General features: G+C 37.6%; 1 protein-coding gene across 1 annotated transcript in view; it reads left to right on the top strand.

Annotated features, from left to right (window-relative positions):
• The first annotated feature begins 4,682 nt into the window (after nt 1–4,682).
• Nucleotides 4,683–23,462, top strand: part of rbpjb (recombination signal binding protein for immunoglobulin kappa J region b) — a 63,611-nt gene continuing 44,831 nt past the window's right edge. The window contains exon 1 of the mRNA XM_038270285.1: nt 4,683–4,883. Within this exon, the coding sequence (XP_038126213.1) occupies nt 4,864–4,883 (20 nt within the window). The 5' untranslated portion in view covers nt 4,683–4,863. The remainder of the gene's footprint in view (nt 4,884–23,462) is intronic.

The following is a 23,462-nucleotide window of genomic DNA, read 5'->3' as shown; positions in this document are numbered from 1 at the left end:
GGTAAACTATAAAGTTTCTTGAGATGACGTGTTGTGAATTGGCGCTATATAAATAAACTGAATTAAATTGAACTTATAACCACTTTGTTACAATTAGCACTGAGGATGTAACTTATTGAGTGATGTCTTTGGACGTGGTTCTTTTTTGTTTGTGAAGTGCTTCAGTGCCTCCACCAGTAAAAAAACCCCCCACATATTTTAATGTTGCTTCCTCTCTACTTCACAATTGGTAAGGTGTTCAGGCTTAAGCTTCCTCCGTTTCCCTCGGACTGCAAAAATAGGCCTAATGGCCCCACATTTACTTTTCCAGACTACACATGATGAGAAAATTCAGGCTTTTATGTCGCCTCTAGAGAGTCAACTTTGTCCTCTTTGAGTGGCTTTTTTAAAAATGTGCTAAATTGTTCAACAAGATAAAGACGGCCACAAAGATTAACTTGATTTATGGAGGTCAGCGATTCTCTACCTGATATATTGGCTGTGTTCGTTCTCTGTGTCCTTATTGTAGAATCTAGAAAATAGAAATAAGTTTTGGAAATCCCAAATAACCTAGAGCATAGAAGTTAGTTTAATTCAATATTATGTATTTAAAAGAATAGAATAGAACTTAAATGATCTCAAAAATTGAGATTTGATGACAAAAATTACATGAATTTTTTATTTTTATTTCATAGATTTTAGTTTGCACAAAAAACTGTTTAAATGAATAATATTGCAGCTGCTTTCTGTTCTGTACAGCTCGATGAACAGATCTTTGAGTAGATCCTGCACAACGGGTCACTTAACAGAGAGCCAGAGAAATAAACCAGCAAAGGGAGGCTCTTTCATTTAAAAAAAGAAAAAATTTAAACTGTCGAGAAAAACTCATATTTGTTGGATCACTGGAATATTGTGAAGAATATAATCTTGGATGATAAAGGCTGTCATTTGGAAAAAAAAAAAAAAACTTGGTCGCAACGAACACAATATGATGAGCGAAATCAAAGACAATATATAGACAACAATTTTAACGTTTTTTTAAGCAGAAAATTGTTAAAAAATACCTAGAATTTGTCCAAAAATAGGAGGAGGCTTACATTTTCTTTGTTTCTTAAGTAAATTGTTAAATCGCTGAAAGATGGATAGTTGTTGACGCATGTATGATGTTTTTGCAGAATCTATTCCTTGTTTTATCCTAATAAAGAGATTCATCCTTGTTTATATTTTATCAATTTATTTAGTGGTGATTAACTAGTTCTTTTCCCACTTATTTGAATGAGTGTTTGACTTCAGAAATGACACATTTAAGGAGGGAGCAGCTATGTTACTGATTTCCTTTCAGTTTTTTTTTTCTTCATCTGAACCAACAAGCTGGTCACACACTCTGTAACTAACAAACGAACATCAGTGTGGTCCCACCAGCCTTCATTTCATCTTTGAGGTCTGGAAATCTCCAACCAGAAATCACTTGTTAGCTGAACAAAGATGGTAAACAAATTCAAATGAAGGCCACGGACCTACATGGAGGTTTACGGCTTCCCGACCCCTCCCAGGTAAACAAGAATGGCCCGACCTGTTTGTTGTGGGGAGAATTTGACACACTAACTTTGGGGAAGCCAAGCAGACACACACAGAGTAGGCCTAATAACATCTATGCCACATTTCCAAGTATGATTATTCTAAATAATAGGCCCTCTTGTCGTTTTAACTGAGGTTTGGTAAGGAGGGTGGTCATGGGACTCCCCAATGTGATGGCAATGCACTAATCTGGCTGGTATGGCCCCCTTCACATGTGTTCACACCATTGTTTCCACAGTCTAAACAGGGAGTGCAATGTTACCCAGGGGAATAGTGAATGGGCTGTGTAGAAACCCCTCCATTATTTTCAGTCCTACATACAGTCACCAGTCTAACACCAGTTCTCAGTTTAGTTTTGTTTCCTTCTCTAATTGTTGGAGTAATACAAACACAAAAACAGTTGTAAGGTCTTAGAAAAATAAAACAAACATAAGATAGAAATTGTAGTTATTTTTGGTTTGTGGTTCTTTTTCAGTGATTCTATTTTTTTCCCCACATGATTCTGTTGTTTGAAAAAAATATTAACCATTTATGGCTGCCAACTTTAAATAAAAAAGTGCACTGCATTAAGAAATAAAATTAGGTGTCTAATATTATTCAGGATGAATTCACACACATAAAAGACAAAAAAAAAATCCCTCATGTCTTCATTGTGTCTCTTATTTAATTTTATTGCTATTAAACTGTAACGAGTACAGAGAGACGAAATTAACTCTGCATTTAACCCATCCCCTTTGGGGAGCAGTGGGCTGCCATCGTGGGGCACTTGAGGAGCAGTGTTGGGTTAAGGGTCTTTTGCTCAGGGTTTCGAACTCAAAACCTCAGTATTCCAAGCTCTATGCCCTAACCACTAGAGCTGGCAACCCTAGAATCATTGGCAACCCTATAATCATTTTCTTCATAACTGTGATTATTAAAGAGACACATTTGAAAATGAACATATTTTAAAAAACCTCCATTAATACTCCAAATTACTATACTTGTTTGAAGATTTTTATGTATGTTCTGCTGCTGAGACTAGAGATGTTGGCAAATGTTGCCTCAAGTCGCCGCAGGTACAAATGAGTTGCTTCCCTTGCAATATCAGATAAGAGGGATTAATTTAACTCGTCATTATTCAAGACACGAACTAGGTAAACCTGTTTTGTTAAAGCAGATGACTAATAATGAGGGACGAAAAAACTATAAAACTAAACTGCGAACAAAAATATTGAACAAGGAAACACCTCTGAGTAATTTTTCTCTCAGCCCAGTCTTTGCGATATTTTATAGTAAAGCCTTTAGAGAGTTTTTTTCCCTGTTATTTATCAATGGGAACATACAGATGAGTTCAGCATGTGTCGGTGCAGTTAAACCCTCTCTGTCAAAAGGCAATTTTACCCTAAGTAAATGAATGCAGATACTGAGAAGTCAGACTGGTGTAACCTCCAAGGTGATTGCATTCCAGTTTCCCAATTGTAGACGCTCCTATTCTTTGTTTTTCATATATGTCCACTGCGCGGCCACTCTTATGATGATAACAATGGCGGTATTAATGCCTAACATGCTATTTTGGTAAAGAGAGAGCAATAAAACATTTAATCTTATCAACACTAAAATCTAGTTGGTTTACAAGTGACTAAATGTTACATAAAAAGTCAAAAACTGCAAAAAATAAAAGTTGGAAAGTTGAACTGGTATGAATATGAGTGGCAGCCATCTTGAATGTGGAAGTCATGTTTGGTCCTGTTTCTTCCAACTTTCTAGATTCTTGCAGGTCACATTGAGCGCATTTTTTTTTTTTTTACTCATTGCTGTCCTACTGTTATACCTCACCAAAACTGAATTTTACATTGTGACCTTGAAAAATGCAAAATACACAAATGGAAGAAAAGAGAATATTAGACCAGTACACACTACTGGACAAAAGTTCTAGAAAGCTCCATCTTTTTCAGTTATTTATTGCAGTGGAAGTTGTTCAAGTCCAAAGAACATCAGGAAGCTATGGCTGCACAGTTTGTAGCACTGTTTCCCTGAAACAACAAGTTCTTGATTTCAAATCCTGGCCCAGATCATAGAACATGTTTCTGAGATTAAACAGCATAGGCGAAAGGAAAGCAACTGTCAAACATGGAAGAGGAAGTGTGATGGTTTAGGGCTGTTTGGTTCTGAACAAAAATGGCTACAACAGCATTCTGCTTTAGCATGCAATATCGTCTTGCTCAACGATTCAACCTGCAGCACGGCAATTACCCAAAGTACGAGTTAAAATGCCAAAGACCTCAGGAAAGTAAAACAAGATGGAATGATTGAGCGGATTTTGGGATGAACTGGGTGGAGGACTGTAAAATGAAGCAATCTACAACATATATATGGGACCTTCTGGAATAAGTAATATCGGAGGGATTTTCAAACGAATATTTGGATCTATTAGGAGGAATACCACACCTGTATTCAGCTGTTATTTCTCCCAATGGTTTCTACTTGCATCAGTTAAAAGTTTAGAACACATTTTGGTGTATAAATGGAGATTTTTTTTTTTACTCCAATTGCTTATTTGTAGCCTAATATGCTTTAATTTCAGAGTACAATAGGACATAAAAATTACCCATTTTCAATCAAATTTTACTGGTAATATGAATATATATTTTAAGTAAAGCAATGCTGCTGTGTTTTATCAGTTTGTATTAATAGCTATTCCTCTGCTGTTTAAAATATATCAATGGTTGAAATATATATATATATATAATTTTTTGTTTTGTTGTAAATGTGGTAAAGATCATACATTAAGTGTATAATAATATCAACACTGGATTAACCAACATAACTATTTTCATGGGAAGACGAAATTCAAATAAAAAAACTGTGCGTGTAGAAGTCCTGGGATCTGTTTTCTCTCTCAAACCGATCGGTGCTGTAATTTATTACCCGGTACACACGTGGGAATAGTATTACAGCGCCACAAGATAAACAACTATTCTACTTGAGCGCATGTCTCGCGAGAACAAAGCGCCCCCTCAATGGTGCCCAATTGTGAGAGTTTTCCTAATCTCGCGTTACCTCTGAAGTTTCCCACGCCTGTTGTTGTGGCGTCTCTGCCCTTTTCGCTCTCTCTCTCTCTTTATTCAGTGTGTAGCTGTTATCCGCTGCCTCCCTCCTTCCCCCTCCCCATTTTTTTTTCTCAGTCTTCCTCACCCACCCCTTTTCTCTCCGTCTCCGTCATCCCTACACCTCCAGTCTGCTTCTGTTGTCTCGGCGGATTGTTAGGCTTGTCGGAGAGAGAAGGGATATCGCGAGTATTGGAGTTTTGGTGAGAGTTTGTGGAAGATGGCGCCTGTTGTGACAGGGTGAGTCTGAAGAATTGGGGCTGGCGATGGGGAGCTGAGTTAAACAGAAAAACAACTTACAGGGATGGAATGTTAAGTTTTATGGCCATAACGTGTCGCTTCTATGTTGTGAAGTGTTTTCTTGTGACAAGTACAGTTTTTAAAAAGTCTGTATGTGTTTGGGTGAGGGTGTTCCTCCACCCCCACCAACAGTTATCGGTACTTGCCTAAGCTGACTGTTATTACCGCGGTGTTTGGTGAGCTAGCCCCCCGCTTAGCGTCACTTCACCCCCGGTGGTCTTTTCTGCCAGACAACGGAGGGCTGTTAGCAGGCTTGCTAACCCGTGGGACTAAACAGAGCGAATAAAAACGCATTTTTTAATAGAAAAATCTACTCCAACATCCAGATCTTCTATCTGTTTCAATTTAACGGGGATTTTATTTTAACTAAACGCTTGTATTTGTTGTTGAAACGTGCTCAGCCGTTAGCCGGGCAGTACGGTGACGATTCGGCTAGCTGTCCGATAATGGACGCTCGCCGAAACACGTTGTTGCTTTGTGATCTGTGTCTTCTCAGTAGTATTTCTAAAACCCGTTTTTTGTTCGGTTTAACGTGGTGATATAATGTTAGCTCTACATAACCTGCTGGCAGTGAATTTTCTGCAAACACACATGGTTTAACAGCTACTTTCTAAGAGCTTCGACTAAAAGTAGCATATGCCTTCGATCTAGATGTCACGAAGACTAGGTATCCCTGGAAATCCCTTATAAAAAATCGCTTTCATGATAGTTTTGGTTAATAATCGTAGTTAAGTATTTTTATTTAGAGTACTGGTGTAATCATGCAACAACTCTCTGTGTGAGTCAAGGTTGTTCGTTTTCCTGCTGACTATACTGTTTACATAAAGTAAACTGGATCAGTTAAGGGTTATTTAGGGCCATATCAGAGCATTTTTTTTTCTTTTACATTGTGTGCCAATATTTTTAAACCTGTATATCTTAATTAAAACAATTTTTTTTTGAAGAATTTAAAATAATTTAAAAGACGTTTCTGTAAGTTAGAATTGTAGGTAGTTGTATCATTTTAAAGGCTGATAGTCTTGAGCTTTATTTGTCTTATTTTTATTATAAAAGGTATGTATTTAAAATAAGCTATAGAGTGTTTCAAATGCCTTTTTAATCTGGACCTGGCGCTGCCCATTTGAACATGTCAACTCATATCCAAACAGTTAGGTTGCTATTTAAAAAACCTTAACTAACACATAATCATCTGTTTTGTCGACCCAAAACTTCAGTTTTAAACCTTGGACATATCGGGAATGAAATTCACACATGATGAAAGGTATTCAGGGTGTGTTTACTTTATTATTATAACATTTACATGCAGTAGCAAATAAAAATCTGGTTTCAGGAGACTGGTACTGCCAGTAGCACAAACTTCACAGATAGACCTGCTGTTAGGATTACACCTTAATGTCATTTTATAAATGCATAGTAAGACATGGCGCGATGTTTGATGTAGATTTAATCGGTTCAGTAGTACCTGGTTTATCTGGTAGGTACAAAGAATACGGTTATGAATTACTGAGGGAAACATTTTAGAAATGTTCTTTGCTCTTTTGCAGAAGGTCAAAGTCGGTGCTCGTTTTCTGTAGGAATTAAGTGTTTAATGAGGATATCATATTTATATGTTAAAGGGAATTATTCCCAAGTTTGGAAATCGATATGTAATGTGAGAACTCTGTAGTTTTCCTGCTGACATAGATGACAATGGTTTCGGATATCAGAATGCAATAAAACTTTTTTGGTTTTTAATTGAGATTCAATTTTAAACCTGCCGACCTTTAAACAAACCCTTCTATCTATGTTTAGTGCTTAGAGGAAATAGTTCACATCTATTTTACTTAAAGTGCTATAGCCACTGGATTAGTTAAGGGAGTTAGTCTGTTAAGCTTTCTTTTACACCTTGGGAACAAACAGGCAACATCCAAACACATCTTTGTCAAGACTTAGATGCTTTGGTGAGATTAACTGGATAATATTTGACTGTTTTTCTGGATTTGTGTAGCTTTATAAGAGAGAAAAGAATCACAGATCACTCATAAAATGGTTCTATATTGGTTTTGCAACCACATTCACTCTTAAACCACAGAAAAGATTTAATCTTTTTTATGTTTCGGTGCTTTGATCAAATATCTTGCATGTGTATATACATTTTGAGAGATGTGCATTTCGAGGAAGAAAGTAAAAACTCAATATTTTAGCCTTCAATTATACTTAGTTATGACTCAGTTTCAACATATCTCCATATAACAACAGTCTGCCTCTGACTTAGCTTAAACCAACCCAGTTAGTCATAGCAGCTCTTGTGATTTACCTTAAATCCCTCTGCTGAAACAACCACGAAACTTTCTGTATTGGTCAGTGCTTCAAGTCTTGATCCTATTGGCTCTGTAGGGCGACTCTCCTTCAGTTTCCTCAAGATATTTTTTTCTATTGCTGTGTAAGATGTGTGGTTTGAAGCACAGGATTAATCATCCGATACAGCATTAGTGCATTTTAATGTGCAAAGTACAGGTTATAGTTCCTTCATCATACCCAAGCTGTCACCAGTCAGTTTGAGGCTCCATTTCTGGCAGTTGTAGTTGTAGAAAAGTAAATACAGCATTAGCTTTGTGGACCTATAGAAACAACACGTCTACACAACCGTTGGCTGCTAAGATTTGCCTTTGAATTTGATACACTTCTACTTAGAAATTGGCTTTTCTGAATAAAAGCCACACATGTATTAATTTCAAACCTTGTTTTGTGTATATACAATAATTTTCTAACAAGATTAAAAAGGGAAATTTATACTAAGACACACTTAAACTTACCGTCAGTCAGCTTTTTTTTTTTGACGTAGGGGAGAGTTGGTACTTTATTGCAGTCAAAACAAACCACATTCCTTGATCTAGATTTTTTTCCTCATTATGAGTGATGTGGAGCAGAAAAGTACCAGGATTAGAAAGAAAATATAATTTATATTTAGAGATCCACTCATCTGATATTGAAGGAAATTCTAGATTGGGTATCAGTGAAAATTGACCCGACCCGTAGACATTTTAATGGTTAGTAAACATCAAGACAGTGATATTAGTGGTACAGGTGATGATGTATATTTTAAAATTAATGGCATTTTCAAAATGAATCTCCTTTGTCCACAAAAGATGTACTTCCCCCTCCTCACATTAGCTATATAGCTTCCAGTTTTTTGTGGGCCTCTGTCGGGGCACTAATCCCCACAGACAGCTCGGTGGGTGACAGACATTTGCAGGGCAGCTTGGAGGTGTGTGCGTGCAAGAGAGTGTGTGTGAAGGGGTAGTTTGCTGTGCGTGTTCATTTGGGGCTTTCCAGCAGGGCTGGACTGATTTCTGGTCGGTGGGTTTTAGAGGGAGGAGGAGGTGGGGCTAAGAGGGCAGGAGGGTCAGGTCTGGGTGGCTGGCCACCTGTCCAGATGATATCAGCAGATTCATGTGTGTTTGGCCGTGTTTTCCTGTGAATGAATGAAGGGGGGGTGCTTGGGGTCAGTGTGAACAAAATGTGGTTGCATGCTTGGCTGAGAGGGCTGTTGCTGAAAATTAAAACGCCATAAGGGTCCTCCTGAACTCATAGCAGACTCTGCTCACAGCAACGGTTGGAAACTTCAGACCTACTCTGTTACCCCCTCATAACGCATGTTATTGGTTTGACAAGGGGGTGAGGGGGGTTCCAACGGTACAGAGGGGTTAATGGGATTACAGGTTTTGTTTTTAGGCAGATACTTTTAGCTTTGTGAGTCTGTTGAGTCACAGTCTGAATTGTTAGGCTTTCTGAAGTGATTTAATTTGAACAATCTGAGAACGATGGGTCGGCGTCTTGCATGCTTTATTTGCTGCTCTGTTTCAAACTCTACACTTTCAGCCTTACCTGGAGATGTTTTAGTTTGGTTTATAAAGGTCTGTGTCCGGATTAAGCTAGTCTTTGTCGTCCCTCACTAAACTTAGCTTTCTGTCGCTGTTGTTGGTGCATCATGTCAGCTTCTTCTCGGACTTTTACTAGCATTGCTCAACATTTGTCTAATGAATCTAGGTCTTTTTTGACCAATCAACATCCATTGTTCACCATTTGCAGTTGTATTTACAGTGCCGTGCAGAGAGCAGCTGAAATGCTCATAGTTAACGAAGCGGAGGAAAAACTTTGGTCAGGTGTGTTTGCAATCAGTTTACTGGAACTTCGCTAAAATGTGTTATAATTCAAGTCATCATTTTTTATATTACTATTTTTTATGTATTAACGTTTTCAAGGCTGCACTTTAAAAAATGAAATTGTATTGAGCTGTTTTAAACCAAAATTTCTTTTTGTTTACACTCGGTATACAAAATGACAAAATAAATCTAAGTCTCTAAGTCTAATCATGTCAAAATGGAGATTAAACATGCTAGAGGAACTAAATCAGACCAAAGCTTCAAAAACTTTAACACATGGATTAAACATAAGCATATTCAAGCATATAAATGGGATTATGTTTTAATCAGGTACCTCCATTTTCTTTAATTACAGGGACTTAAAAACCTGCCGGACATCATGATTTAAACAGCACTTCATAAGGATTCATGAGATCACAACACACAGATTCAGATTTAAAAAGGAAACCTTTCATTATGCAGAATATTCCAGCTGTAAAACGATATGAAAACAGCAGGGAATCCAAAAGTTGCACTTGACTTCAAAACATGTTTATTTTATGGAGATAACATAAGAAGATTTGATTGCGTTGAGTTATCCACTTACACTTTCTATTCTATGACTGGTCTATAAGTTAGGATTTTTATTTTTTTGCTGTAAATGACCTTTTTTTGATTCTTTTTAAAGAAAAGGAATATAAAGTCTTTAGCTTTTACACAAGCCTGTATATTTCTCTTGATTTAACGCTGTATTGACCTGGAAGTTCATGCTGGTCTGCTTTGTTTAAAGCTGTTGGACTCCTGCATAATAAGCAAAAGGCAAAAACTAAAACAAACAGCTCTGCCATAAAGTTTTTCTTTCCCCGTGTTGCTTTTTGGCGCACCTGATTGTGTAGTTGAAAGAACAGCACTGTTCACCTGAGATTATAAAAGCATGAATCACTCATTTCAACACCGCTGTACCTTTGCCGTGCCCCTCGGGGACGAGATTCCATTTAGTCCCCCCCCTCCCCTTATTTTTTTTTTTTTTTCCCTGTCTAAAAAAAAAAAATCCTTTCAGGGCAGAAATCAAGAGTCTGCTCTGGTGTAACTGTACCACTGAGTGTTTCTTTGCGACACAAACTCCCGTTCCTGTATGTGTTGCCATGAGCATGCGGTTTGGGAGCTTCTGGGGCGCTGTGTTTTTGATCGGATCTAGAAGCCGCACGTTACAGTGCATGCGTGTGCACGTGCATCCATTCCCCGGGGTCATCTCCTCTTCCCTGTGTCCTTTTTCAAAGGGAAAGCGTCAGAAAGAGCAGCAGATGTCGAAGCGCTGACCTTTATGGTGGCAAAGGATCAGATGAAAGTTAAAACGCAAGAACGGCTCCGTGAACGGGCTGCTTCACCCGCAGCACCGGAGGACGGGCGAAGCATCTGCGACACTGGAAGCTGCACCACCCGTGCATCACTTCACCTCTGCGTCCTGCAGTTTTTCGCGGTTGCGCTAACCGTTACCCAATCACAACTGTGAAAATCTTCAAAGTTTGTGTGGCATGCGGTAGGTGGGTAGTAGGGTGGGGGTTTTGGGGTTGAGAGCCAGTCCAAAAATCACAACAAAAAAAACACAGGCAAAGCAAATTTGCCATGACAACTTTAAGGGGGGATTTATTTTAGTTCATACAGTGGGCCATTGTTTTGGGAGTTCATACATATCTGTTACTTCACATGACTCAACCCCCCCACCCCGCTTCTCTCCCTCCTCCTTTAGGCCCGTAGTTTTTGTTCAGGTTTCGGTTTCAACTTGTTTGGTCAAGTGAGGAAGGACCTGTTAAAGCACCACACACCCAAGTTGACTCAGTGTCTTTATTTTCTGGTTTCTCTGCTACAGCTTTTAGTCTCAGGAGGAATGGCTACGGGGGGGACTGCACATTTTTCTGTAATTTGTCTTGGATCGTCGCCAGCTCCTCATTCTTGCCTCTTGGACATCTGTGCACCCCAACAGATATTCTGACACAGTACAGCATGTACCTGTACTCTTTAACTTTCCTCCTGTTCACACAAGGAGGTGGCTCTTTGTTTGTTATTGTTTTAAAACCTCTGGGCTTGGACTTGTAGCTGCAAATGGGAGGACAGACTCCTGCTTTAGCTGTTTTGTTTCTTCATTAGGATTTTTTTCTCTCTCTGATTCTTTTTATATTAAATGGAAAAATATATATATTTTTTAATTAGAACTTCAGCCCAGTCAGTGCACTGGAAATTGCAGAAGAATCTGATTTAAGTGTCCTCCTGTAGGCTTGAATGGCCTAGAAACTGGTGCATTTAATTAAGAGATGAAATAAAGAGGTTCATTTATAGCAATTTGGAAACGTGGGAGAGTTATCCACAGACAAAATCCCATTGCTACCTCACCTAGAATTTAATTGGGAACTTTTTAGACATTTTAACAGGTTATCGAATTAAATCTCCAACCCTCACTGTAAACATGACAGGGACTTATTCTATTTTAACACTGAACATAGCCTTTTTTGTGTTTTTTTTTTTACGCAGTCATTCACATCTACAAATATATGCGACTTGTATGTCATCTCCTATGTGAACTGCATTTATACAACGCAAGTGTAGCGCATGGCGGATTAGAAGATATGATGACGTCACAAGCAAGCATGCTCTGTGTTAAAGGAAGTAAACGTGGATTGTAGTGCTGGAGCACATCTAGGGATCTTTCCCAACCTTAAAAACTCAATCTTTTCAAGATGGTAAAAAAATAAAAGACTGCTCTATGCATCATCGTTTGCCATGGATTTTGTTTTTCTTACTGCTTCTGCGTAGCAAGACGTAGAATAGGGACCTTTGTTGAGTATTAATGACATCCAAGTCGGATGAATGCATCCTGGAAGTTCAGACGCGTTTGAAAAGATCAAGTTCGTATTGGATTCAGGACCACATGGTAGGGATGCACGATATAATCGGCCCCCTATCGGTATCAGCCTGAATATTGGACATCGGCCACCAAACCGATATTTAACCCGATATTTGATCAGCTTCTATATTTGATCAGCTAATACTACTTCTTCTTCCTCAACATTTTTTACAGACTTAAAAACTTCTAAAGACGAGGGAAAAAATATTGATACATTAAAATATCACAATATCTTCATATGCTGATATATTGCCATTTAAAAACACAATATCAAACTCTTTTACTAATGAAATATTGCTATATGTCATCGTTATGCTACGAAATCCCTCGAAAATTCACGAAATGTTGCCATATTTTTATATGTTGATATATTGACGTGGTATCGATCTATTTTACTAACAAAATCTCACAAGAATTTGCAAAATATCACGAGAGTTTGTAACAGAACGATGAAATTTCACGAGATTTTGAAAGTAAAATAGATAGATACTGCATTTTTTAAAAAATCAATTTGATATCAGCATATGAAAATATATTTGAGTATATTATTTTTCAAAGTGTCAGAAATGGATAACAAAACTGCTATTTTCAATGACTACTTATTTTTGTCCAGCTTTAACATCGGTATCTATATCTGTTATCGGTTATCGGCTACATGAGTTTTAAAATATCGGCCAAAATCCCAATATCCTGCATCCCTACCACATAGCCAAGTGGTTTGTGTCGCATTGGATTAAATCGGATCTGTGTTGTTCAGACTGCCATGAAAAGATCAGAAACAGGTCGCATATGGGCAAATTTTTTTTTTATAAAAAAATCGGATTTGGGTCACTTCTGGCTGCAGTGTGAACGTAGCCTTTGTTTTGTCTATTTACAAAAGATTTGACGTAATGAACTGATTACAAAGTAGCTGAGAGGATTTTACTGAACATATGTGTTCATGGCAGAAGGTTTTCAACTAGGAAAACTTAAAGTAGCCAATAAACAGGAAGTCAAACTCCAACCAAACCCTGTAATGATATAAAAAAATCAAACCAGCACAGATTGATGGGATATATTTCTTGAATTTCAGATAAAAAGATCAGCACAAGCTGGTGCTAAACACAAGAAGCTAACGTTCCAAAGAAGAATAGGAAGGGAGACCTCCACCCCTCTTCTATCTGGCTCTAGGCTAGTTAAAGGTTTAGTGGCCATAAGATTCTCAAGACACCAATTGAGTGAAAGAAGTTATTTAACTTTTTAAAAATATACAGTGTTGGCAGTGGAGCTACAATGATCGTCTGAAACCGAGGCTCACTGGATACATAAACACTAGAAATCCCCTATACCTTTTAAGGACATTAACAGAGGTAAAGTAGCAGAAAACAACATAAATTAGGACTTTTGTTCGTGTAAGTATGGCGTAGAACAATTTAAGGCAGAAAATGTTTAGACTTTGTGGTTTTTAAAAGCAGACCTGGCATCATGTTTGCTAGAGCCTGAAGTCCTTTTCTGCAGTGCTGCTGGCATCCGTCCCTCTGTTTGGTTTAGACAGAAAACTAACAGCTCAGCACAGTAGACACATTCAGCTCTTTGGTTCTTTGACTTTCCTACATTCAACCAACAGTTTCCTCTTGGTTCCACAGAACTTCCCTGTTCCTTGTCCTCCAGTCCTCTGCTGTGTTACAGTGATTACAGGTTCACTGGGGGGGGGGGGGGGGGGGACTCTTTCTCCTCTGTCAGCAGTTTTTTGCCCCTGTCTCTCTGCATTCAGGATGTTTCATTCACAAAACATGAGCTGATGCTCCGTCGCATGACTCTGTTTTGTTTCCAGCAAGACACATTTCTTCTTACCTACTTCCTATGTTAAAGCAGCTGACCTGAAGAGGGTGGAGGAAAAATAAAACAGTCAATGGCTCCAAAATTGCTGCAGAACATTTCTGTATATTGATTATATCATTATTTTCTATTAATTTCTCATCAGGAATGTTCATTCAAAGAAAGGCTCTAACTATATGCAGGATCTCCCGAGCTGGGAAAACCCCTACTGACACCACCTCTGAGCGAGCGGTGAACAACTGCCACTATTGCTGCGGAAGATAAAGAGGAAGGCTCAGGCAGTGAGCCAGAGCGTGCTAAACCTTACACAAACAAAGTTTATAGCCCCAGGACTGTTGGTGGCATCACAGCTCTGTTTATTGATAACCCTAACCCAGCCCCCCTGTACAAGTTACTAATAAAATCTATTTCTGTAAGGCCCTTTTGTTCTATCTGAAGTGCTCCACTAGGAAAATATACTTTATTGCAAAAGTGTTTAAAAGCTGTGAAATTTCTCACATTTATTGTTTTCAATGTTGCTTTTTGTTGATAGACCAAACAAAGCAAAGTGCAGTTCAGGCCCTTTAAGGTGGAGAATTTGAAGGTTGGATTTCAAAAACATTAAGGTTAATTCTGATCAAAGAGAGTGTTCAGTGGAGAAGACATGTAAGAGTAACTGTTGCTTTGGAGGAGCTGCAGGGCTCCAATCTGCCATTTTTGAATAAGAACATTAGAAAATCTGGTAGCATTTTGCTAGAAGCAGCATAAGGTGTGGAATAAGGTGCACTGATTCAAATACTGCTATCAGTATTGGGCCAGGTACCAGTGTCAAGTACTCTTACTTGTATAAAAAACCCAATACTCTTTTTATAACTTTCTGATACCACTTCTGTGTTTCATTAAGACCACAGTATCAAAACAATTGTGATTGCTCTAGGTGATGTTCCTTATTCTTCCCTTTGGGAAGAATAAAAACTCTCTAGTGCAACTAAGTTATACTAGATCCAAGGTAAAAGCCTGACTTTCTTGGCTTAGCATGTTAGAAAACAAAATCCAAGCTTTTCATTTGACAAAGCTTTTTTTTTTTTTAGTACCTGTAATTATACTCTTTATTAGTGGTGGGCGATATATTGAATATACTCGATGTACCTCGAGTTTCCCCACGTTTAATAGTTAAAATGACTGGATTGCAGCTAGGGTTGCAACTAACAATTATTTTGCAGATCGATTATTTTTTTAAATAATCAATTAATAATCAGATGGTAAAGATTCCTTAAAGAAGGTGAAACTACCAGGTGAAACTAAAACTTTTCCACTTGAGGAGTTCTGGATAGAGCATGTTGACAGATGGAAAAGTTTTTTTTAAAATCTTAAATATAAAATGATCCCATATGTTTTTTTTTAGTTTTTTTTTTTACAATTCTAATATAATTACTGCTCTAAGTGGACTACTCTGTCAGCTAATGACACGTTTTACTGTCTCTATACTCCAGGTAACGATGGATCGAATACTAAATTAGTTGACGATTGTTTGAATAATCAATTAATTTGATTGTTTTAGCCCTAATCACAACCATCGAGTACAAATTCGCATGACGACATTTGGCTGTTTGCATGTATTTCACTGAGTTTTTGAAGCAATCCCATATGAAAGGAAAAGGAAGAGATGAAGGGAAATCACAAACGCTATTGGAGCAGTGCAAATAGTTTTGGGATGCTTTAATAATGCTCTAATTTTTGGACAGTATCTCTACCTTTTTTTGTAATTTGAGTTCTTTTTTCTTTCTGCATAGTCTGCATTCTCTTTTATCATGCACAAAAAGACTTTTTTTATTTTATATTTATTTAGTATTGTTTTTTTTTTTTTTTTTTGCTTACTTTCCTGTTTGGTTGCTGGGATCTTGTTAAAGGTCTAAAACTGACACCTAAAGACAAACTATGGCAGAATTATCAGTGAAAAGCTTTGAGGTGGTTAAAATAAAATGTTTTAAATTTGAAACCAAAAGTTTAAATTAGTATATCAGTGCATAACACCATTGCTTTTGAAGGCAATTTAAACATATTGTGATATATATTGTGTATCGCGATTATAGCTCAAATATATCATATTAGATTTTCTTCATATCGACCAGCCCTACTCTGTATCTGCAAGTACTAAAATGTCAGGACTTATACTCTTATTAGAAGACATCTGGTAACAACACTGAGCTATGATCTTCAAGCAAAAAAACTGTAAAAGAAAGTTCACCCTGTCCATCATATATTCTTCCTGTTAAAAGGGAGTTTTTCCTCTTCACTGTCGCTACAAGCATGCTTAGTGTGAGGGATTGCATTTGAGTCAATGAGTCGATGCAATCAACTGGTTTTACTTAGATGGAAAACTTTGAATCGGTTTGACTGTATGATGTGGTTGGATTGTAAGTGCCTTGAGATGACGTGTTGTGAATTGGCGCTATAGAAATAAACTGAATTGAATTGAATATTAGTGGCAGCATCATGCTGTGGGGGAGATGTGTTATTGTCAACAGGTAGAGATGAATGGATGTAAAGTTTAGGAGAATCCAGGATAAAGCAAAACATCAGAGGTAGCACAAGACTTGGAACTTTGACATCCAGCTTCTAGGAAGTCAAATTCAACCGTTTACATATAAATGTTATCAACACAGCATTTAAATTTGTGTTATCAATTAAGAATCTGCAGCGAGACGTGATGTTGGCCGATTTTCCATCTATTCTGACTAAGTTCATTTGAGGAGAAGAATGGGAGAAGACTTGAGTCTTTCTTCATGCAAAACAGTAAAAGAGGGTTTTGTTAAGGTTCTACTGGAGGTGGTGAATCGCTTACACTTAATAGTGCAATAATTTGTGTTTAACCATCTCGTGTATCCATAGTTAAATCCCCGTTGCTTTGTGATTAAGTAGGTAAGATTTTCTTTGTGCTAAATAGTTAAAATCTGTCTTGGTTTTGTTGCAGCGATGCATATTTTCCTAGAATGAAATTCTCTTTTTTTTTTTTTTTTTTGAACTTTAAATTCATAGTTCAGTCTGTGATCAGTCCAGCCTCCCGCTAGACCGCTGCTGGCATCAGCAAAGGCGAGTGATGGTAGCCCTGGGGGAGATTAGCTAGTCTGCATTCTCCATTCTCCCCTGCAAAAATAAGAGCAACAAGGGAGTTATCAAGTGTCATGAAAATGCAGGGAGAAAAAAAAAGTAGGAGCAGAAGGAAAAGAGGCTGAGATTCCAGGAAGGGAAAGCTGTTATCTGCAAAATGTTTTCTTCGCATTGTCTGCTTGTTTAACCGAGCCTGCTGGAGACTTTCGACTGAAGAATCCGCCTGGTGGCATTCCTGTGGCTGTTGACGTCAGGAGGTTTTGGCCTTTGCTTTGAATCACAATGAAACAGTAGACATGTGTGCCGTTCTGTAAAAATGTCCGATTGCGGCTCGGCAAACAATGCCTTTTTTTAACTTAATGAGAGGGCTGTGTATGTTGTGGTCAGTCGTCTTGCACTTGAGGCCGCAGCATGATGTTGCCGTCTACTGTTTCAAAGATGTACGAAAGCGCTGCTGGGGAATGCATGCGGGCTTGTAGATGAGCTCATGGAGGGACACTGACCTGGTTTTGAATCCTCTGGTTTACACCAAGAAGTCCCCGGCATGGTTTGTCATCCAAATGACGAGCAAAGATGCTTTGCAATCATGCCTGCAAATGTTGACATTAGCATCAAGAATCTTCATTGTGAAACCATAACATTTCACAGTGTTTGAAAACGTGTTTTTTTTTCTAAGTGGGGACAGTTTTAGAATCCGCTCATCTAACATTTGTTTTATAACAAACATAACGTGGTTTAAAGGGGAACAAGTAGCAGGAACAACATCCTTCTTCCCCCGACATGAAACCAGACAGAAGCCTTGAGCTACATACTCATAGCTAAACTGCACATGAGCGCAAAAAACACTGTACGGTCTGAACATTTGGCTTGCTTAGGATCGTCTCTCACCATGTGGGCTAAAGGTCACTTTCTCTCTCTCTCTGGTTCTGCCAGGAATTTTATTTTCTATTTTTTTTTCTTCTTTTTCTCTTCTCTCTCCGACTGCAGTGCCTTTGTGGAAAGGGCAGGGCAAGATGATGGTCACTTTGATAAATGCCCAGAAACTGGGCCTAAATTTATGCTCTGGCTGCCGTGAAGAGCTGCAATAGTGTTAAATCATTTCAGATATTTGGCAGAATAATCAGTAATGTACTTTAAATCAGCTTAAATTCAGAGCTCAGTGTCAAAGCGCTGCTGTTTTATAAAAACATGACAACAAATGGGGATAATGATTTATCAAAAAGCATCTTACTGAGGAAAATCTAAACAGCTGGTTTATAAATTAAGAAATGAGGCACTAGCTGCTGGGAGGTGCTTGCCATATAAGAACGTCCACTAAAAATACAACACTGAATATTTAAACTGGAATGAAGGATGTGATCTAAGGGATTTTCTTAGATGAGAAAAAATGAGTTGCTCAAAAATCATTATTGATTAGTTAAAACTATATTGTTTATAGCACATGTTCTGAGTTTTTAACACATTAACCTAAGCAGAAATGTAAATAATCACACATCAAATGTAGTAGTTTTGCAAACTGATGGCAGTAATTTGCTTAAAGGGGGTTTGCCGCCACACGGAAAGGAAGACAGAGTTGCAGCTAGCTCACAGATCGGTGCATTGAATTTTAAAGTGAGCGATTTTCCTTTCAAAAATAACAGTAAAGTCTGGCAGGAAAAGGATCAAACCCTGAAGTGAAACGATAAAGGAAAATCGCAACATGGTGTTGAAGAGAAATCCCAATTTATATTTTGGTCAAATTGTTCAGCCCTAGTTTTAAATGGAGATACACCGATCCAGTTTTTTCCGATACGATACCTGGGCTGAGCGCATCGGCCGATAATGATCCAATTCATCTGTTGAATGAATGAATGGAGCATATATCTTGCCATGCGAGTGACGCTTTAGTCTTGAAAAAAAATTTGTTTAAAAAATGGAACAAATTGACACAGATATAAATGTACTTTATTAACAAATAAGAAGAAAGTAATAACAGTTCCATGTAAAGTGCACTGGATTATTAAATCATTGATATCTGATCCAGCTAATTTGTCGATATCGGAGCAGATATCCAATCCAGGTATCGGATCGGTGCATTTCTAGTTTCAAAACAGCCCTGACTTTGAAGCCAACAATGAGGATAACGCTCCTTTTTTTTTCATGACTTTTACCAAAACTGATGAGCTAAACATGGATCTCTGATGACTAAAACATGACTGGTCATAGGTTTGAGTTTTAGTCAACGAGACGAGACTAAATAAAAATTAGTGGATGGTCGGTTTGACGTTTAAACTGCATTATCGTGCTGTAATCTGCTAAGCAGCATCAGCCGTGCTGCTGCATCTTGTTTGATCCTGCTGCCCACCTGTCGTGCAGCGCTACACATTCTGCATGACCACTGTTGGATCATGGCAGCAGCGGCAGGGTCTGAGAAAATAACCTGCAATGGTCCGGTACTGCATGCTCAACTCTGACAAATTCTGCTCTTCTAGCTGTGCTTGTGCAGAAATGCATCTTTGCGCACATTTACCTCAGAGTCTGCGCTTCATGCTCCACTTTGCTCTGGCTACTTAATAAACTATGTGGCTGATCATCCTCTGCCAAGAGTAAAAAAATCCCTTTTCTATCAATATTTTATTTCATCCAACTCACAAGAGGTGATACTAAACATTCTTTCATTTTTACCAAAAGGAATCCCTAAGCAAAGATTTCATTGCATACTGTTTATTTTTTAATAAAGACCTAGATGAAAATGTACATAGATCTTTGAATATTTCTTATCCATAGTTCTCGTTTCTATCTATTTAAATATAATATTTATGTTTCCTTGTGTTGTCATTAAAACATTTTCTGTTTTCCTTTGAATGTGTTAACATTTTAGTTAACACATTCATTTAATTTAGGTCTGGATTACTATCACATTACAAGGCAATTATGTAGGTTCTCTATATTTTTTTTTATATCAAAACTCTGTGAATTTAAATCTATTTTGACCCCTGAGCAGTGCTAACTTTGCCAAAGTAGAAAGAAGAATGTTTTTGTTCTTTACTTTATTGGAACAATGCAGATTTTATTGATCTGTATGTAATCAAAGTAGATCAGGAAGTGTTTGCTTTACGATGGGAACCTTGTATTTCTAAAACCACTACTTTATTGTACATGTTGTTAGCTTGTCTGTCTGCTATATTAACCAATATGATTAGTTGAACTAGATCTGCTATTTCCACTGCTTTTGTAAGACTCTTTTGTATAAAGTAGGACATTAATTCATAAACAAGTTTATTTGAATTCTATAAATCAAAGTTTTCTGCCCAACACCAATGATGAACTGCATGGCAGCATTCTACACCAATTGTAGTATCTAGGCAAGAGCTGTCAATCTGGTGAAGACTGGTTGTTATTCGAAATTGTAAAGGTTAACTTTTTATGAATACAACATAAAGCCAACTAAAACTAGACTAAAACCTTTTTTAATTTTAGCTAAAACCAATTAAAAACTATCACATATCCTAATGACTAAAATGCGACTTATAATAGTTTTTGTCCTGAAGACTAAGACTAAATCGAAGTCCCAAACAACACTGTTTAAAAAGATCCAGTTTCTGATATTTAAGTTCGTTTAGACGTATAAAGTAGGTTAGTTTAGTTTTTTAATATCCATTTGATTTAATCATTGTTTAATCATCGTTTTAAAACAAAAATACATCAGACTGAATTACTCCGAGGTGCTCCTAAATGCTTTTGCAAGCATATTAGTCTGTACAGAAAACAGAAAAATATTATTAGTGGCTAAAAATATGTATCAACATTGAACTAAGATGAGGTTGGGGAAATTGATCTGTCTGTAATAATAGCAAGAAACATGATTTTGTCTTTGTGACTAAAACCGAAAGGTTCATCCCTTTTTAAAAGAACAAAACCTAAGATCCCGAATTCAGCACTAAGATGCCAGCAATAGGGTGGCTTAGAAGAAAAAAGGAAATGAGTCAACTTTACTTAAAAAAGGATTCTTGAAATGACTTTTTTCAGACCTTTTAGAGCAGAAACGGAACTTGAAGCGGCCGAAGGAGGGAGATCAACTGGAGCTTTAAGAAAGAGAAATGGAACATGGATTAAGAAAGAAAATATGCAGATATCAGCAGACCAACAAGGTTATGGAAAATATGAACAAAGGAAATAATAAAACACCACCAGCTTCTGGATTAATGATTTTCAAAATGTTCAAGCAATGTTTTTCTAGTTTTAAATTGTTTATTTTGAGATACATCTATTATTAATAGTAATCCTTTAAACAATTTGATATCTTACATCCATTATCAATAAAGCACCAGTTTCTGGTTTCTCTCTATAGATCTGTTTTTATGTACCTTGACCTTGCCCTTTAAGTAAAACTGTGACACATTTTCAACCTTAAATTTAATTATGATCCACACATGAATGCAGTCAGTGTTGTCACTGTATCCGTCAGCAGATCCTCTACACGCCGGCCGTACGAAAGACTGTTTACTAGCCCAACAGGAGCCACCGTAGAGCTATGCTCCACATTTCCCCCTGGGTTGTTTCTAGTTTAGTCGTGAGTCATCAGCTCTGCAGAGAGAGGAGGGGGGGTTCATTCAAGGTTCAGATCTCCCTTGTGTCGTTTCATGTCATCTCTCTCCTCCCAGCCTCCACCCTGCATTCCCATCATATAAGTTATCACTCCTCTGTGCTTTCCTTTATAGTCTCACTCTGTGTTTTCATCATCAGTGTACGATTCTGGGTTTACCTCTTATGTCTCGTGACATGGATTTTTCCCTGTGGCCTCAGATGCTTTCATCAGGATGTAAATATATTTAGAAAATGTTGTTTATCTGTCTATAGTATTTGGTACATATCAGGTTTTTAAAATACTTGGGTTTTAATACGGTCTGGAAATATATTGATCCAGTAGTGTGGTAAAAAGGATGAGTGTATGGGGTAAATTATGTCCAGAACTTATTTGCAACTCCATCATTAGCTGTGTTTCCATTCACCTTGCCCAAATTCCCTATATGGAAACAGTTTTTTTCAGTTTTTTTTTTTTTTAAGTGTTTTTTTGAAAACATTTTTTTTGATTTTGCATCACACGAGTCACTTGATCCGACTGGACCTTACTGTGCCCCTTTTCCTCTGAAGAAGTATCGTCGTCGATCATCATCTTGTATATTTTTCTCTCCCTTCTGTCTTTCCACCAAAGTACCACTATTTGATTCCTTCTTTCCTTTTATTTTTTCCTGTTTTCATCCTTCTTTGTGCCCCCCCTCCTTTTTTAGCCTTTTCAGGTTACTCATCCCTTTTTGTCTTCCTCACATTTTTTTGTGTCTTGTTCTTCCTCCTTTCCTTGTAAAATATCTTTCATATATTTGTGATCTGTAGTATTTAAAATGTATGATAAAACAGGATTTCCTTAACCCATTTAGGCCTAAAACGCCTGGAAAAAACACCTTAAAAACCTATGGCCGATTTTAAAAAATACCCCTAAAACCTGAAGTTTTTCTGTAAATTCAGCAACTGTGTCAACGCCTTAATTATTGATATCTCAGCTTCTGTAGCAGATAGAACTCAAAATATATTTTATCTTTGAAATTCTTCCAAAAAAAAAATGTGAAAAGCAGTAATCAAAAAAAAAAAAAATTCAACCTTTTATTTTTTCCATATGTGATCATGTCTTCATTGAGAATGTGCAATATAAAACGTTTTCAAAATAAAGAACAAACATTACATAAATAACTATCTGATGATTACTTATTAACAGTATTATTATGCATAATAATGCATATGTCTGTGTTATAAATTGCATACAACCTACCTCCAGATGGCCACAAATCTGTCCCGGGACATATTTTGGGGGAACTGCGTCCTGAAGAGAGGTTTACATACACAGCCCAATAAATGTCTTCATCTCCGTCACAGTCACGGGTGACCACTTTGCCATCTTTGCTCTTGTTGGAGTTTGGTTTGTTTGGTCACTGTACCTATTCGTCTCGGTAACAAGATGCATCCAAAGTTCTTCATTAAAAATATGCTCAAATGCCTGCAGCGGTGTGGCGTCTGCAGGCAAATCAACTTTCACTCCAGGTGTGCGGTTGAAAACACTCCGTGCATTGCGGTGGTAGTTCGATTGGTTCAGCGCGTTCAAAGTCATCATTTCATCTATACCGTCATCAAAGCCGACACACTCCTCAAAATCACTGCCTTCCGACAACTCTTCTCTGTCAAACTCCTCCATGTTTGCTTGAAAAAAACTTCTTTCTTCTTGCTTGACTTATATGCTCTCCCGGCGTCAATGGTAGAATGACGCAACAGCACCCCCGGCTTGAATGGTAGAAATGCGGTAATGCTTTCCCGGCCTAAATGGGTTAAGTATTTAAAATGTCTCCTTTATATTGTTGTCCCAGTTTAAATCAACCACTGGGTTTTAATTGAGCTACAGCGACTCTTATTTTTAATTCTTCTCTTTTGAAGGCTTTGTTTGGTACTGAAGTTCCAGGCGGTGAAGCAAGTTGGTGCGAAATGTTTTTGCTAACATGCTGTGTTGGACTTTCTTTCACAGTGGGGCCAAGCTTCTCTGTTTTTGTCTTGTGGGTC

This window comes from Cyprinodon tularosa, unplaced genomic scaffold (genome assembly GCF_016077235.1).
Source record: "Cyprinodon tularosa strain WSP-4 unplaced genomic scaffold, ASM1607723v1 ctg76, whole genome shotgun sequence".
In the NCBI taxonomy this organism is placed as follows: domain Eukaryota; kingdom Metazoa; phylum Chordata; class Actinopteri; order Cyprinodontiformes; family Cyprinodontidae; genus Cyprinodon; species Cyprinodon tularosa.
This window is presented reverse-complemented; position numbering and strand designations above follow the sequence as displayed.